Source organism: Melanostigma gelatinosum (genome assembly GCF_949748355.1).
Source record: "Melanostigma gelatinosum genome assembly, chromosome: 15".
NCBI classification, from domain to species: domain Eukaryota; kingdom Metazoa; phylum Chordata; class Actinopteri; order Perciformes; family Zoarcidae; genus Melanostigma; species Melanostigma gelatinosum.
In genome coordinates, this window is record NC_136648.1 from 21,623,730 (window position 1) to 21,639,759 (window position 16,030).

At 44.0% G+C, this 16,030-nt stretch overlaps 1 protein-coding gene across 1 annotated transcript in view; it reads right to left on the minus strand.

Moving 5' to 3' along the window:
- astn1 (astrotactin 1) overlaps positions 1-14,851 on the minus strand; it is a gene marked incomplete at its 5' end in the record, with an annotated part of 390,125 nt that extends 375,274 nt beyond the window's left edge. The window contains one exon of the mRNA XM_079284766.1: positions 14,551-14,851. Coding sequence (XP_079140892.1) covers positions 14,551-14,851 — 301 coding nt within the window. The remainder of the gene's footprint in view (positions 1-14,550) is intronic.
- Positions 14,852-16,030: the final 1,179 nt, after the last annotated feature.

The following is a 16,030-nucleotide window of genomic DNA, read 5'->3' on the forward strand; positions in this document are numbered from 1 at the left end:
TGCCACTGCCCCTTTTTATACTATTTTCTGGGTCTAATAATCTCACGAATCAGAACAGGAGGAGCTCACACACTGTTGTCAAGTATGTGTTCCAAACTGTCCCCTTCAGATCTTTGGCTGCACTCTTCAGAAGGCCAGCAAAAGTCCTCCGTGACCCCACATATCTTATTCCAGCCCTTCAAGTGGCTCCCTTCCGATAGACATTAGTGCTGTCCAAGTACTAAAACAAATAGGAGAAGGGTTTGTCTACTGAACTCTTATGGCCCGCTGGGCATGATTAATGTCTTTTCAATCAAATTCATTTGAATTCCATTTAATTCCACTGATCGACAGTTGCAAATGTTTTACGACATTTGGTAAACAAAATGAGAAACACTCCAGAGCACCGTTTGCATTGTAATATTTTATTCATGCCTCCTGTTCTTTGCAACGGTTGTTAGGATTTGATTTTTGGGAAGAGTAACTCGCAAAAAATCTATTTGGATCAGCTGCACCAATGTCCTGCAACAACACTTACATAATCTATTGATTTTAAAAGAAGCCTGGAAAGGCTAAGAAGTTTGCAAACTCGGCCACAGTGAGACGTGATAATTATTTTCTCCTTAGAATTTACCACAATGCATTGCTGTCTTTTTAAAGTGCAGCTCGTGGCAGTGCTACTACCAGGTCCTTATTCAACTTTTGCCCGTCTTTATCCCCAAACCCCCGTGTCTCTCTCCATTTTGTAATAAATGGCCACTATTTTTCCCACCCGCATGGTTTATAGGTGCTGAGCTCCCCAAGGGAGCAATAGCTGGCGAATTGGAAATTCATGACCATGTAAATATTTCATCAACACGGCACGGCTGGCATGCATCGCCACACTCACAGCCCCTGTTCCCGGCCTCGTGGCTCCTCTTGACATCGTGTTTTAAAAAAAAATGCATTCTCCCATTAATCCACACGCTTTCTAATTTCCAGATGCAACATCCCCTTTGACACGGTCGACCAGGAGACTTCATGAGACTGGACGGAATGAAACGCGAGACATTCAAGAGGATGGAAACGGGTGGACGGGTGGCTTCCTGTGTAAAGTATGGAGCGCTGATACCGACTGCAGTATCTCAGTCGGTAATGGAATCATCTCGTTGGTTGTGTCTCGCCCGGTAAAATGAAGCAGAATATTCCAAACCCGTCCGTCCATCCGTCCGTTGCCAACTTGTCCATTTACTTTTACGAGGTAGTGCACTCACACTTTAAGGCTTCACGAGGAACTTCCAGAATATCAAGTTGTTATTAAGGTCAACACGACAGAAACTTGAGCACGCTTCCCTATTTGACCAAACGGCTACGGTCTCTGATCAACAGCAAGTTCTGTATCTGATTATGTAAGAGCAAGAGCTGGTAGTTTAGTAGTGTGTATGATTGTGTGATACCTGTTACCATCTACGTCATTTAGTTGACAATTAGCCGCCAGACCCAATCAGTGCTACCATGAGGGACGATAACTTACAGTGGGTCAGTCCTCTGTAAACCTGGCCTGCTGAACAAACTCTCAGTTCAACTTCCTCTTCAGTCAAAGAACGTGCCAGGTTTGACATATCAAGGCCACAGCGGGAAAGGAATGAAGGGAAATGTTCGTATTTCACCCCTGACCCGAGATCCCATGAACATTTCTGTTTTACTTTTTTTACTGTGCCTGTGCCCTACTTTGGGTTGTGACTGATTGATCTCCGAGGTTCAGACAGAGACTGACATAACAAGGTCAGGAGATGCCACGGGGAGATTGAGATGTGCCAGTAGGTATAGCTGCAAATATCAAGCAAGTAAACAAAAATAGAGCTGAAAAATGTCAGACGACTGACATGTAAAATAGAAGTGAGACGACAGATGATCAGCAGTGTTACACTCTAGTCTCGAACAAACAGGGCTCCAGGCCGAGACCGTTCAGCTGAGTTTTATTTAATTGTTTTATATCATCATCGTACATATCATGTAAAACACCAGGAGGGACCGAGTATTTGTCTGAGGTGGCGTCCACATCTACAACGGGGCGCGGGCTTGCAATGGCGCTAATTTCACTGCGTGAATGCATTGACTCTAAATGGACCATCATTTACTAAATGAACATCATGCTGTATTGAAGAAGACTTGAAACTAGTGATTTGTTGTCATATTATATATGTGACTGGTTCTTGTGAGTTTGTTCTCATCATTGTGTTAATTACGTTGATTTTGACTATATGCATTGTCCGTTAGTGACACAGCATCCCCTCATGCATTCATGTATCTGCACTCTGCACTTCGTGTATTTGTAGGTGTTGAGCTTCATTTTTACACGAAACAAATAATAACCTGTAGGGGTATAGGCGTCGGACATTTGATTCTCTGTTTGGGCTTTGCTTTTCTTTTACAAAGCAGGAATTATGATCTGGAGAAATGGGGATTGTGTGGCGATGGCTTGAGCCCTGTTTGAATCAGTAGAGAACAGGTAAACGCTGCGGGGAGAGTTGTAGCCTCACCGGAGTACAATGTTGTTCTGTGGTGGGCGTGTACAGGTTGTCTGTAACATTGGGTGGGTTGCCAGGTTGAACCTGAATGAACATTATATTTCCCACAATTTAAGCTTCTGCATTTTCCAAATGCACTGGTATTATCCAAACATATTGTGTGATTCGTAATGCGTCCCGCACCGTGAGCCTCGTACCGAACGGTTCAATACGAATATGTGTATTGTTACACCCCTAATATCCGTAGCTGTGGCGTCATAATGAGGTTATTAGGAGGTGGTTCAACTGTAGTAGGACAGCACTGAAGGCCCAGGTATGAAACACACGGCCCGCCACTGCTTCTACACAACCAGAGGAGTCGCCCCATGATGGACAGTCAATGTGTATCAACTTATGGTTATATATTTACAAACTGTCTTGAGGTTAAAGGACAAGAATAAAGCTACACATCTCTATGTTTATGTATATTTTGTCTCCGGTTTTAATTTTGAAACTGACATTATTTGTTGATGCCTTCAGTTACATTTTACATCTAGTCAGTTTCAAAGCTTTGTAATATTTGCATTGAATCTAATCAACTTTAAAATAACAAGTTATTGTCAATACCAGGTAGATATTACATACAAGAATATGATACATCTCGAATTGAGATCAATGGATTGAAAGCAGTTTCTTTTACAATTTTGCTGACTGAACTAATGATCAAACTCTGCTTGGTTATCAATGACATCAAAGTTCAGTTTAATCAAACCCTTTTTACTTTTTACTAGAAAAACATTCATCAGGAGAATCCAAACTGGCTGTTGTGAGTTCAATCAAACCTCAAACTAACCAGCCCTCAAAAAACAGAAGCATGTCGTACTGCCTTTGAACCGATGTCCTTCTCGTGTGTACCACCTTCCTCCCGAGGTTGAGAAGCTGACAGATCGAGGCCTGCCTGTGATGACAATAGCAAATTAAGATGTATTGCTTCTGCCGGGGTGATGAAATCAGGACATCAGAGGGGGAAACGGAGAAACAGCTCTGCCGCTCTCGCCGCAAGATCTTCCTCTGACGGAAGCTAATCCGAGCACCTCTGCGGAATCCGTTTTCCAATATTTTTGTATTCCTGAATTTACGCCGCACTGTGTGTGTGTGTGTGTGCGCACGTAATGGTAAGATTTTTCAATCTTCCATTTTATTTGCTAAAAGAGGTCTCGAAGGGCCGCCTGTTCATGGGTTGCCATGAATTGCGACACTTTAATCTTAAAGCTTAAAGTGAGGGTGGAAAAGGATTTTGAGGGAGCTGGACTGTTTGTCCAGCTCCCAGCCCCCCCCCCCCCCCCCCCCCCCCACTGGCCTCTGTGAGCCTGCATACAGATGACAGTTTCTCTCTCCCTTGATCTCCACCGGTCCGACAGCATTATAAAACACATGTGGGCAGCCGTACCACTTTTTAAAAGTATATCAACAAGCTACGAGGGAGCCGGCGAAAATAATATGTAGTTGAGTTGAGACTTTCTGCTTCCTGCCGTGTGCTGATTTATTGGTTTGCTTGTGTTTTTTACCCCACAAACGGACTTCCATGGTAAATCGCAGTAATCTTGGATTCACTTTACCTGTCAGATCGCTAGATTTAAAAGAATAGTCAACCAAGGGTTTTATTGAGAACAGTGACGGGAGGCAACAATGAGTCATGTGTGTTCAACAAAGCCATGAAACGTGGTCACAAAGCACCTGGAACATCAGGGCAAAGCAAACGGGATTTTGTCCCGTCGAAAGAGCGAGTAATCGACCCTGGTGCAGCTGACCACAACGTCAGAGGGTGCACAGAGGGCTTCTTTTCTGGTGGCCCAGATTATGAAAATTCTGAAGCCCCACACAATTACACAAGAACTTCTACTTCCAGCGGCGGTTAAAATGTGTGAAATTATGCTCGAGACAGAATCAGCTGATGAACTGAAAGCTGTCCCACTCTCAAATGACACCATGGAGGAAGAGAATAAACCAACTGTCGGCTGACATTCTGTCACAGCTACTGGATGGGTCGAGTTCCTGTGAGCAACTTTCTATTCAGTTGGACGAGTCAAGCCATATCTAGTGCGGCTCAGTTAATCGTTTAGGTTTGCTATCCATGGGAAAGGAACACTTTGAAGGGGCTTCTGTTCTGCAGGGAATTGCCTGGGAGGACAACGTGTGAGGATATATTCTGACTCCCAGATGCTTTCATGGATGAAGCTACTGAGCTGTGTGGAAATGAGTGGCCATGATAGAGGGGTTATTACGTGGAGTCAAGGGCACTGCAGTCACGTTTGTTTGGACGACTTTGTAGGGAGATGGATGTCGGGCAGGACGCAGCGCTCCATCACTCTGAGGTGCGATGGCTCTCCCGTTGTAATGTTTTGCAGAGGGTGTTTGAGCCACTCAGTGAGATAGTCAGAGCATAGACTGTATACCAAGTGGACGCAGCAGTCGTGATGTCACCCATTGGTTTGTGGACTGAGGTTTTGATGCCTTGAGTTTTGCCATTTTGGCCTTCGCCATCTTGGATTTTGACAGTCACCATCTTCTTGTTCGCAGCCAGTGAAAGGTAGTGACCATATTTGGACTAAGGAGGAGTGACGTAGAGACACCGTATACGTCTCTCTTAGCAACCTGTCAATCACTGTGTAGCCCCGCCCGAATGCATACCCTGCTTTATGGTCTATTTGACTCTAAATGGACCATCATTTACTAAATGAACATCATGCTGTATTGAAGAAGACTTGAAACTAGAGATTGAGACCATAAACTCATGTTTACAATGTTTACTGAGGTAATAAATCAAGAGAGTCATTTTCTCATAGACTTCTATACAACCAGAGGAGTCGCCCCCTGATGGACAGGAGAGAGAATTCAGGTTTAAGGCACTTCTACATTGGCTTCATTTTCCATAACCAAAGGCTGCATCCTGTATATACAAGATGGAGTAACAGACATGTTCCCCCAACACAACCCGTCTGTGGATATAGTGAGAGCGGTAGCCACAACTCACCTCAATGCACTGAGCGAGCTCTTCAGACCATACTCGTCCGATGTGAACACCGATGCCTGGGACTAGATCCAGAGAAGTGGCCTCACTGCTAGTCCTTTGGCAGGACTTTGGACCCATGAGTATCCTGCACTCAGTGCTGAGGCCACGAGGACATCGCTCCCCTTTCCTACCACTTACCTCTGTGAGTCATCACTCTCCACGATGACAGCGATGAAGCCTAAGTGAAGGGCTCGTTTGCATGCGGAGGACGATCTGAGAGGCTGCCTGTAATCCATCACTAAAAATATAAATGATGTCAAGTTCAGGCCATATGCAATTTGATTGAGATGACCCTCTGTTAAAGGTTTATAGTTGGTATTAGCATTATTCAAGCTAAAATGTGTTTCTGTTTCTCACTGTGAAGAGTTTTTTTAAATGAAAATAGTCCTAATGGCATCAAGTACAAATACTAGTGAGCATGTGCTAAAGCGGTGTTATGTGTTATGGGGCTTTTTGGAAAGTGTAAGGGATCCCTGATCCCACAACGTTTGAGAGCCCCTGTGTGAAGCGAACAACGAGTGAATTATTGAACAGCATTTGTATAGTAACAGATTTATGATGACTATGCGCGCTTTCCAAAGTTTTTCAATGTGTCTGACACATTTAATCAACACTTCATACCTCATGTTGTTTACCTGTTTTTACATTAATTAGGCTGCCACTCCAAACCTGTTCCTGCCTCCTCAGCTGCCAGACGCAGACAGATTCATAACTTTGGGTGCACGCTAATGCAAAAACGAATTAGAAAACCTATTTCAATGACGGAGTCAAATGGATTCAGTGATTTCCAGAACTGGATTTTGTTTTGATAAAATACGATTGAACTCCATCAATGACACTTATTCCTACAAAGCACTTTCTTTTCAAATATGAATATCTAAACACAATCAGCAGTAAAGGAACTCTCGGAACATGAACCTTACATTACATTACAATAATAACAAAAACATGAGAACCAAGAAGCATCGTTTGAGAAAGAATAATGATCAAAATAATAATTAAAGGCTTTTTTGGATATTAGGTTCCTCGTGAATCTTTACAAATGCGTTCTTCCAAAGTACAGTCGACTTGATAGTGACATCGCAGAGTAGACTAGGAAGAGGCTGAAAGCACAAACAGACTAAACTGCCCCTGAGCTGAACTGTATTTGATACCTGAATGTTCTTTTTATGATAATCACTACTCAGATAGCAGCAGTATGTGGCAGCTTAAGGTGCCAACTGAAATGTCTTCTCCTGCTGCGGTGGAGAACAAAATATATGAAAGCCGTGTTACCATGGAAACGCTTCAGGCAGCCATGCACCTTACCGTCTCTGTCTGTGTCTCCTGCCCACTGAGTCCTCCTCTGTCCTCGCCTTGCACAAACACCAAAACAACCCTTGATCTCCGCTGGATGTTAATAGCACATTTATCCTCACCATAGGCAGGAAGTGAGCATTCTGAAGCAAGGACAAGCGTGTGCAATACGACCATATTAGCTCATGAAAGGTGAAAATGAAAATATCCCAATGATCTCCCTTTCTCTGGCCTGGACTTTTTTTCCGACTGATAGCTGGCCCTCATTAACAGGTAACTGTTAGACTCGAGCCGAGCTCCCGTGTCTTGTTTGCTAACTGCTGATTGAAGTAAGGGGGGTTGGCAAAAAAACTTCAGTTCAACTTTATTGTTGGTTGTCGGTCAAACGGTTAATTATTCGCATCCCTTCTCCTTGTGCCCTTAGTTGTTTGATTGTTTTAAATATGCCATTGGGGGAGGGGGCAGCCAGACCCTCCTGAATAAAATAAACTAAAATATTGAATCTACCTAATTTATGCACACTTGTTTTATCTTAGCTCAGAGTGAGTCGAACAGTCGGCCACTAACGTGTTGCTCTCTCTACCAGTATTAGCTGCTCTGTTCCAACAATGTGACGTCCAATACATTTTTATCCAACTCAAATAGTCAACATGGAAATGGAACACGAGTAATTCCACAAGAGGATGACTAATGCTGCTAACACACATTCACATCATTGCTTTGATCACGTAAAAGTTTTTTTTTATGTGCATATAAATGTGTCTCCTGCTTGAGGGATTTATAGCAGCACTAAAGAGGCAACACCAACCACCGTACAGATGAATGCATAGATGGTGGATGGAACGGCACCAACTGAATAATCCCAAACAGCCAAAAGTAAGCGACCACGGTGGCTCTCAGTGCTGGAGATCACGTGCTGTCCACGCTGTTGAAGAGCAGCTTCAGACCAACCAAGCCCGTGTGCTGTGGTGCTAAATGGATGTGCTAAAAGTCACATCCAACTAGACTGTTAAAAATCCTCAACGTGCAACTCCTTCATGACAGAGCATTACAGAATGTGCTGACCTGTCGCCGATGTGCTGTAATCAACTGGTGACATGTGAAAGAGCAGAAAAGTCTGGACAAGTAAAACTATTTCTTATTATTAGAAAACTTTCGATCAGAATTTTAAAAAGTGGATTTATTTTTCTCTCTAACAACAAGTTAAAATGACTGAATCACCCATCTTCATTGTTTGGGAACACAATCTAGACTGCAGTCAGCAGAAAGGGAAAAATAAAGAAGTGTCTGAAATGAACACTTTGTATTTTAGAGGCCTGGAGAGGTAAAACTATGCAATACTCCACTAGAAGATAGGGGTGGTACAGTACAGTAGATGTCCGTATGTTGGCATGTGACATCCTGGCTGAGAAAAATGCATTTCAGTCAGCACGGAAATCCAGTTAATAAATAAATTGTGTGCTCACTAAGCTCAGCAAAGTGTCTCCGACACCCGACACGTAGGGAATACAGATTTCTCTGGAACATATTCATTATGACCGAGTATATTAGGGAAGATTTAATTGATCGTGGGACCGCAGCCATAGTCCATTGTCTGATCTAATGCTGAACAGTAGTAACTGCTACTATTTGAGTTGTGGATCTCCTCCCATCGATTATTGATCATGAAAGACAAAAGACACATTTTAGATTTTTTTCCCCTCTGGTGCTGATTTCAGCCTGTGGCCGGGAAGCAGCTGGTCAGTGTTCAGTCAAACAGAGAGGACTCTGGAGGAGTCATGGGTACCAATGATGGTTTTAATCAGCTGCTAGAGCCCTCCTGTACTGGACTGTGCACAAACCAGGTTTGTAATGTTTCCAGTCAGGATGCAGTCTATCGCTGCTCAGTGAAAGGTAACAAGAACCTCAGGTTTACTGCAAATAACCACAACAGATGACTATAACAAGAAAAATTATGCATTTTTGAGGGTTTACACCGACTTTAGGGCGGTTCAAATGATTCTTTGGACCGTGGTGAAAAACAACAGTTACGGGCCTTGTATACCAGCTGCTATAACAAAACAACAAAAAACATCTGCATCGGCAGATATGGATCATCGATGATCGGTATCGCCAGCAGAAAAACTTGATCGGGGCCATCTCTAAAAGTCATATTTGCTCCCTTTGTTTTCTGCTGATCCGATTCGTGACTCAAAACTGTCACATGATCCGCTGCACCCCTGGCCAACAACACTTCTCACTGCATACCACCGATAAAAAGGTGACACAACTTGCAGCTCTAGATGTCCCGCCATCTTTGCTGTAGTTTGAAAATGTAGAAAAATACCAGTTTTAGGAAGAGCACACCAGGCTGACATGTGAAGTCAAACCCCAACGAGGTTTAATGCCATTTTACCCCGGCAACAATGGAAAGCTTTCTCTGGAATGGATCGGAATTGTACCGGCCAAATTGTTGTTGCAGAAAGCAGATTGAATGGGAGGCAGTTTAGAGCTGACTACCTTCCAAGCCTCCGGGCCCAGATGTGCAAATCACTGCCAGAGCAAACACAGCTCCGGTCTGTGCCGGAGGGCGACTTTATTACCTCACCCCCCGCACAATTTATGGCGCAACATTGAAAAGGGTAAATTCCTAATTGGGTGACCAGGCTTCTCTGACACCAACGAGTGGCTGCGGGTCCTGCAGCTACAATTTACTGTCAGTCACAGAATATCCCCTTTTCAAATTGCTTCTAAGCTGCTTCACAGAGAAGCAATTTGGCGAGAAAAATGCGAGCCACTGTAAAAGGTGGTGGTGGCGGTGGGGGGGAGGGATGTGGAATTTAAATGGCACCCAACCCACCACTCGCACATTTAAAAGCAGATACACTTTAAATGATGTTACTTCAAAAGAGGTTGACGGGCTACGGAAAATAAAAGAATCTCAGCGAGCCTCATGACAAGATATCCTTTTTTTTTTCCTCCTCCCAAAATGAGGCTTAACAGCTTTATGGTTCCCTCCTTCAACTAGAACATTGAGAGCGTCCTTTTAAAGAAAATGTCTGATCTGTGTCTCCGAGGGCTTCAAACACTCAAATAATCACTGGGGGTTAGCTGAGGATGCGCACAGTCCTGATGAGGGGGGGTGGGATTAAAGAGGTCAGGGTCCTAGGTCAAAACCTGCACTAAGTGATGCTCAGTCTCTTTCCTGTCAAACGCTCCTCATCTGTAGCACTGAAATGAGGAGTACAGTCTACTTCACTATCCATACATCTTCTCCACACTGTATGTTTAAACACTGACATTTGTCCCCACTGTAAGAAAAAGCAGTGAACAGTATCCTTGGTACGCTCAGCATATGGTCGGGAGATGAAGCAAATCATGCTCCACGAGTGTTCTGAGAACTTGGATCTTTTGATACCTGCTGCCAGCTGTTACAATTGGAATGCAAAGCAGAAAAACAAAGGACAATATGTGAGTGGAGCTCCAAACAAACTACCACACGATGTGCACATGGAGGGGCTTTACAGCAGGGAAGCAGCACTTTGAGCAAATTACAGTTGATTTCTATGTTTTTCTCGTATCAGGAGCAAGACAGTGCATTGGAAGAAGGACTTTGTTGCATTGCTCAGGTAGCAGACACCCAGGTAACCACATAAAAACCTCTTCAACTTCAACAATATGTTTAATTGACAGCAATCCACAGCCGTAAGGCCTTCACACACCGGTGGTGTTTCAGCTGTTTGAGGTCACTTTGACTCACACGGTGCGTTCAAGCTCTACTCGGTAAAAAAGAGTTCATTCAGAACAGTATCATGATCCAATTGGGTCATGGCTGCAGCCTCAGCCCGACAATCTACAAGAAGTTCCCAAATTCTTAAATTACGTTCTCAGCTGATCTCAGTGATTATCTTTCACTGATGTTCCTGTTCTTCTGATCAAACTCTGTATGACATCACTAACGTGTGACATCACTACCGTGACCTGACGGCTGCTCCACAAACAGACAGATGTTGTGCTTGTTGGTCACATGTTGTTTTATTGTGTTTGAGACGACCAGAGTTCGACAGTGTTTTCTTCTCTCTGATCCTGATGGGAGTCTCACGCTGTACTGAGCCGGAGACAAAGAGACAGAGACAGAGAGAGAGGACGTTTGAGACGAGGACGTCTCAGTCCAGAAATAAGAAAGTACCGATCGCAGAACCGCTAACTGTGTATTTACTGTCTTATCGGTTTCCGTTTAGAACCGGGTATCGCGGGGGCATCCCTACTCGTATTACATCAATAGAACTACGAATGACAATTATTTTTATAAAAGCAAATATTTAAATAAATAAAAAAAACGATGATGTTATATTCATTTGAATTGCTTGTTTTCTGCATATATAGATCCCTATATACTTGACAATAACAAAATATAAAGATTTTTGATGGTTTACACTGATTTCTGAAGTTATTGTTGGGGACAGTTCCGGGACAGCAGTGAAAATTATAAAAGATTATCAGATCAGTGAAAATCTGAAACGGGAGGTCAGACTTTCAAAAAGCTGGAATTCAGAATAGGCCAACAAAAATGCAATTGGTGCCTCTCTAACTCTAAATCACGTACCATTGTACCCCTACTGAACACAAAATTACTTCGGGTGGAATTTGGGTGGAATATCAAATCCAACACGACGTTGCTTGACTATCCGGAGACGTGGCAACAACTTTGATAAACACAGACCTGCGCCATATCCAGTTAGATCCTCAAGCCTAAAGACTATCTTACCTCATGAAGCTGCGAGCAGATACAGTGAAATGCTCCAAAATCGAATCCCGTCAGCTCAAAAGGAAGATGTCACCATTGCTGCTGACCCGGCCTACCCTTCACCGTGTGTTTACGTTGGACAGACAAAATGTCCCACACAGCATGTTTGCTGCTGAAGGAACCACGTCCTGCACTGATCCCAGCGAGGCCGGGGCAGACTCACACAGCCCGCGAGACGGCTAGCGTGAGGCAGCGACAACTGGGCAGCCAGAAAGAGTTCGGTGCCTCCACTAACATCTTATGACAGCGCTGCTCAAACACCGGTGAAATGTAATTACTGCTCGTTAGCGATACGGATGCACAATGTTGAATTGATTTAGTTTCCTGAGAAGACGTTTACACGACGGGGGAAAGTTCTGGTTTGTGATTCAAAGAGGCTTTTGTTAGCCAGCAGAGGAAATCAAGCAACAGACAAAAGAGACAAACAACAGACAAATGAAAGGCTGCAGCTGCTCCAGTGTTCAAACTTGGGTCCCAGCGATGCCGTACCTGTGTCGGGCCTCCCCGATGGGACTTTTGGTTCAAACGTTTTCCGTCCTGGAGCAGAGTGCTACGTTAAGGAAATGTCAGACAGGAATTCGGACTCCTTAACATGCAACAACGGTCCTGAGAGATCACTTCTGCTTTTACCTCAGCTTATTTCCCTCCTCCCCGTGATTCATTAACTGCTGTCTGAACCACATGGCGTAAACACTCAATAATACTGGGTCTGGAACCTCTATAGTATAGAGTACCAAACCCAATGTGTCTGTCGCATCAAGTATCAAAAGCTTTCAGGTAAGTAAAAAAAAAAAAATGGCCAACCATTTCAGATTTTGTCCTGTCACTTTTTACATTGGCTCACACACACATTTGCAGTAATCAAATATCAAAAGCAAATTGTCAAATTGAATCCTTATTTCAGTAAAAGAATGACTGAAATGGGTGCTTGGGCTTCAACTCATCAGCTTCGTCTTTACCCGCCGCCATTTTTTCTCGAGTGCTCGATCGGTACCGAGCATGTGCAACTCTCAACAGAGACGAGAAGGAAGCGAGATGGCTCACTCCTCAGCCACTTCCATCATCAGCTCTGGAAAAAGAATATTATTTATTTTTTCATTTTAAAACTTGCCTAATCGGGAAAGTGAGTTGATAGATTTACTCGCGGGACGTGGCATTTACTTGCCCCAGGAAATCGGGCAATCCCTATTGTTGAGCCCTTGGGAACTGCATATCTTTGAGTTTTGGTCACAAAAAAAAGCAATTTAAAGACGTCACCTTGGAATCTGAGAAACTGTAATAGCCATTTTTCATTATTTTCGGACACTTTGGAGCATACACCATCAATAGATTAATTGAAGGGGAAAAAATTGCTGCAGTTTGCAAAATTGCATGTGTTGTTTGAGCCGGTTGGACAAAAAAACCTGAATGCGGGTGATTTAAAGCTAAGCAGGAAATGAATTCTTCTTAGTTCTAGTAGTATTACAGTATTGCATTCGTAATACTGTATGCTGGCCGAAAACGCAAGCAGCCATGATTGTCATGGTGGTCAAGAGGATTAAGATGCCGGACATGTAATCAGTTCAAATCCAGTTGCACGTCACAACCCTTTCCTCTCAACCCTCAGCCTGTTTAATGTGTGCTGATGAAGGTAAGATGAAATGATGCTGATAATTGCCTGATCAGTGATATCTGTAGGTTTTCTAAAGCCGATGTGGTTTTTAAAATAACCTATGTAACGTAACAATCTGCTGCTTATTTCCTCAGCCACACAGTGCAAAGTGCATGCTCACATCTGCCACGAGAGAGACAACTACAGTATCTGTGTAACATGCAGGTATGAAAAGGGCATTTTAAAAACAGGCAACTGCTTTGAAAAGTGACAACAAAGACACATGGACAGATGAGACGGCTCAGTACATTTACCAGCCAACACACACACACACACACACATTGATCGTAGCCTTGGGGCCAATACTCTACTAAATAACTGTACCATCAGGGCCAGGAGCCAGCAGTACTACTAAGTCATCACGAAAACATCCAAAAAGACAAAGTTGACAAAACTGGGTGTACAAATGTAACATTGCAAACCCTGCAGAGCCAGCCAGTGTGCCTCAGTGCTCACACGGCAGAGGGAGATCCTCCCAGCGGCTCTGAGGACATTCAGCACCATGGACAGCGGCCAGCTCACTTCTACAACGCTCTCTGCCAAACTCCCTGTCATTCAAACATAACCTCAGGCCCAGTGAGAGTGGACTTGGTTCCGTCTAAACTTGGATAAAAGTTTGGTTCTATAAAGCCTGAAAACTAACAAGACAGCGTGAACTGTAGCGTATCAATCAGTTTCAAAACATTTCGGACACTGACAGCACAGAGGGACCAACACACCTAAAGACACAGACCGGCTGACAACAGGAACAGATACGCGGTTAAAGTTGCACTAAAGTCACAGGAGTTTGGCTGCACACCTGCTAGTGTGCTAACTAGCAGGTAGCAGCAACACATGTAGCTGACCGAGCCCTGCGTGTACGCTCACGCTAGAGAGAACATAAGACACAAGGCATGAAAGGGACGCTGCTCTTAGAAATGTATCGCTGGATTAATAGTTCAATGGGGGAAAATATATATATTATTTTGTTAGCATTAGGATGCTATGCGGCCTATTAGTGCAATAGGAAGTGCTAAGTGTTGATTTTGCTCACGACAGCCTTATCATAACAGTCCGCTGACTAATTATGACATATGCATGCAGCCTAATGGCGTTAGTTATTAATTATGGCTGCTATATAGCCGAAAGTATTTTTGGAAGCAGTGAACGCATGGTATGGAACCAGGCCTAAGCTAACAGACAGCTGCTCCGGTGTAAAGAACAAGAGTGAGGGGGTTTAATCAGCCCAATTGGCGGCTAATGAACCGCGGACACCGTCGTGTTTTCAAGAACTCACCGAGGACGAAGAAGGGGAGCTCGGTGTTTTCCAGGTCGTCCACCACCACAACGTCCCCGGGGAAATCGTTCCTCACGGAGAACAGCAGCTTGGGCTCGGAGGCCGACGGACTGTGCATGATGCTCAGGTCGTTCTCCCGCAGAAACGGCAGCGCCGACACGGTGACGCTCTTCATCTTGCACTCGGTGTCCTGGCTCTGGTCCTCGATGCCGTGTAGACCTCGGACGTCGGGCGCGAGGACGACCAGGAGGACCAGCGCGAGCTCCAGCAGCAGCAGCGGCGGCATGTTGACGCTCGCCATCTCCGTCGCTCCGTTTTCCTTCTCTCGCCTCCTAGCTGTTTCTCTCGCAGCCCGGCTGGATGAGAGAGAGAAGGCAGAGTGAGCGAGAGTGTGTGCGTGCGTGTGCGCGATACACTGTCGGGGCTCCCACGTCGTAGAAAAAAAACACTCCTTGTTTCTCACATATGCTCCATCACGTGTTTTTTGTATATTGTTTTAATATACAACACTGAACATTGACCGCGTGGTGGTCGATGGTCCTTTTACTGTAATTGATCGATAAACTGTCCAAAATGGCTCTGTAATGGCCACGCATGGCTTCGCAACAGGACTCGCAGAATGCCCTGTGGGTCCCATCACCAAAAAGCATCATCATTTCTAATTGAATTGTACACGTGCCCCCTCGCAAACATTTGCATATCATCTCCACGCGACACCACTGCAGCATCTTCAGCAGCTCAACCTGCCCCCTGTGATTGGGTGGACACTCAAAGCATAATTGACTAATTGATGTGGTCGATGCACAAGCTGGATGTAAAACAAGTCAACGGTCTGGTGTCCGCGGTGTCAGAAGGCAGAGAGGGCACCATTCAACTTTGAAGAACTGGCAAGATTCCATTCAGAAAGGATTGTTTTGTTTTATTTAAATTAAAGAGGCTTAAACTTAATCCCCTTGATGTTCCACAAGAGCCAGTTAAAACTCTAGAAAAAGCCAATCAAAAAAAACAATATTCTGCAGACAATTGATTGGCATTTTACTCCCTACTGTAACCACAGCCTATCATCTGCTCAGCACAGGCTTTCCTGCACAGAAATCTGAACATAAAGCCAGGTTTCTAAATTCATTTTGGACACATATTAGAGTCAAAGGTTTTTATCGAGGGGGTTTTGGATATCTCTCTGTATCATACATTTTTTTTAAATACTATATAGCCATGAAAAAAATCTATTTTGGCCAATGTTTGTATAAATCAGACTATGAATTATATATGAACAAACCCCTCTGAAAAAACTTAAAAGATATGTATTGTAAGATTTCAATACATTCAGCAAAAAATAATTAATATATATTGGAGATAAAACTTAGCTGAATTTCAGGAGCAGGACCACACCTCAGCCACTCGCCCACTTCCGGCCACACTCCTATAAATACCTACCCACTCTAAGCCTCGGCACGCTCGCGTTTTCTGCACCCCACCC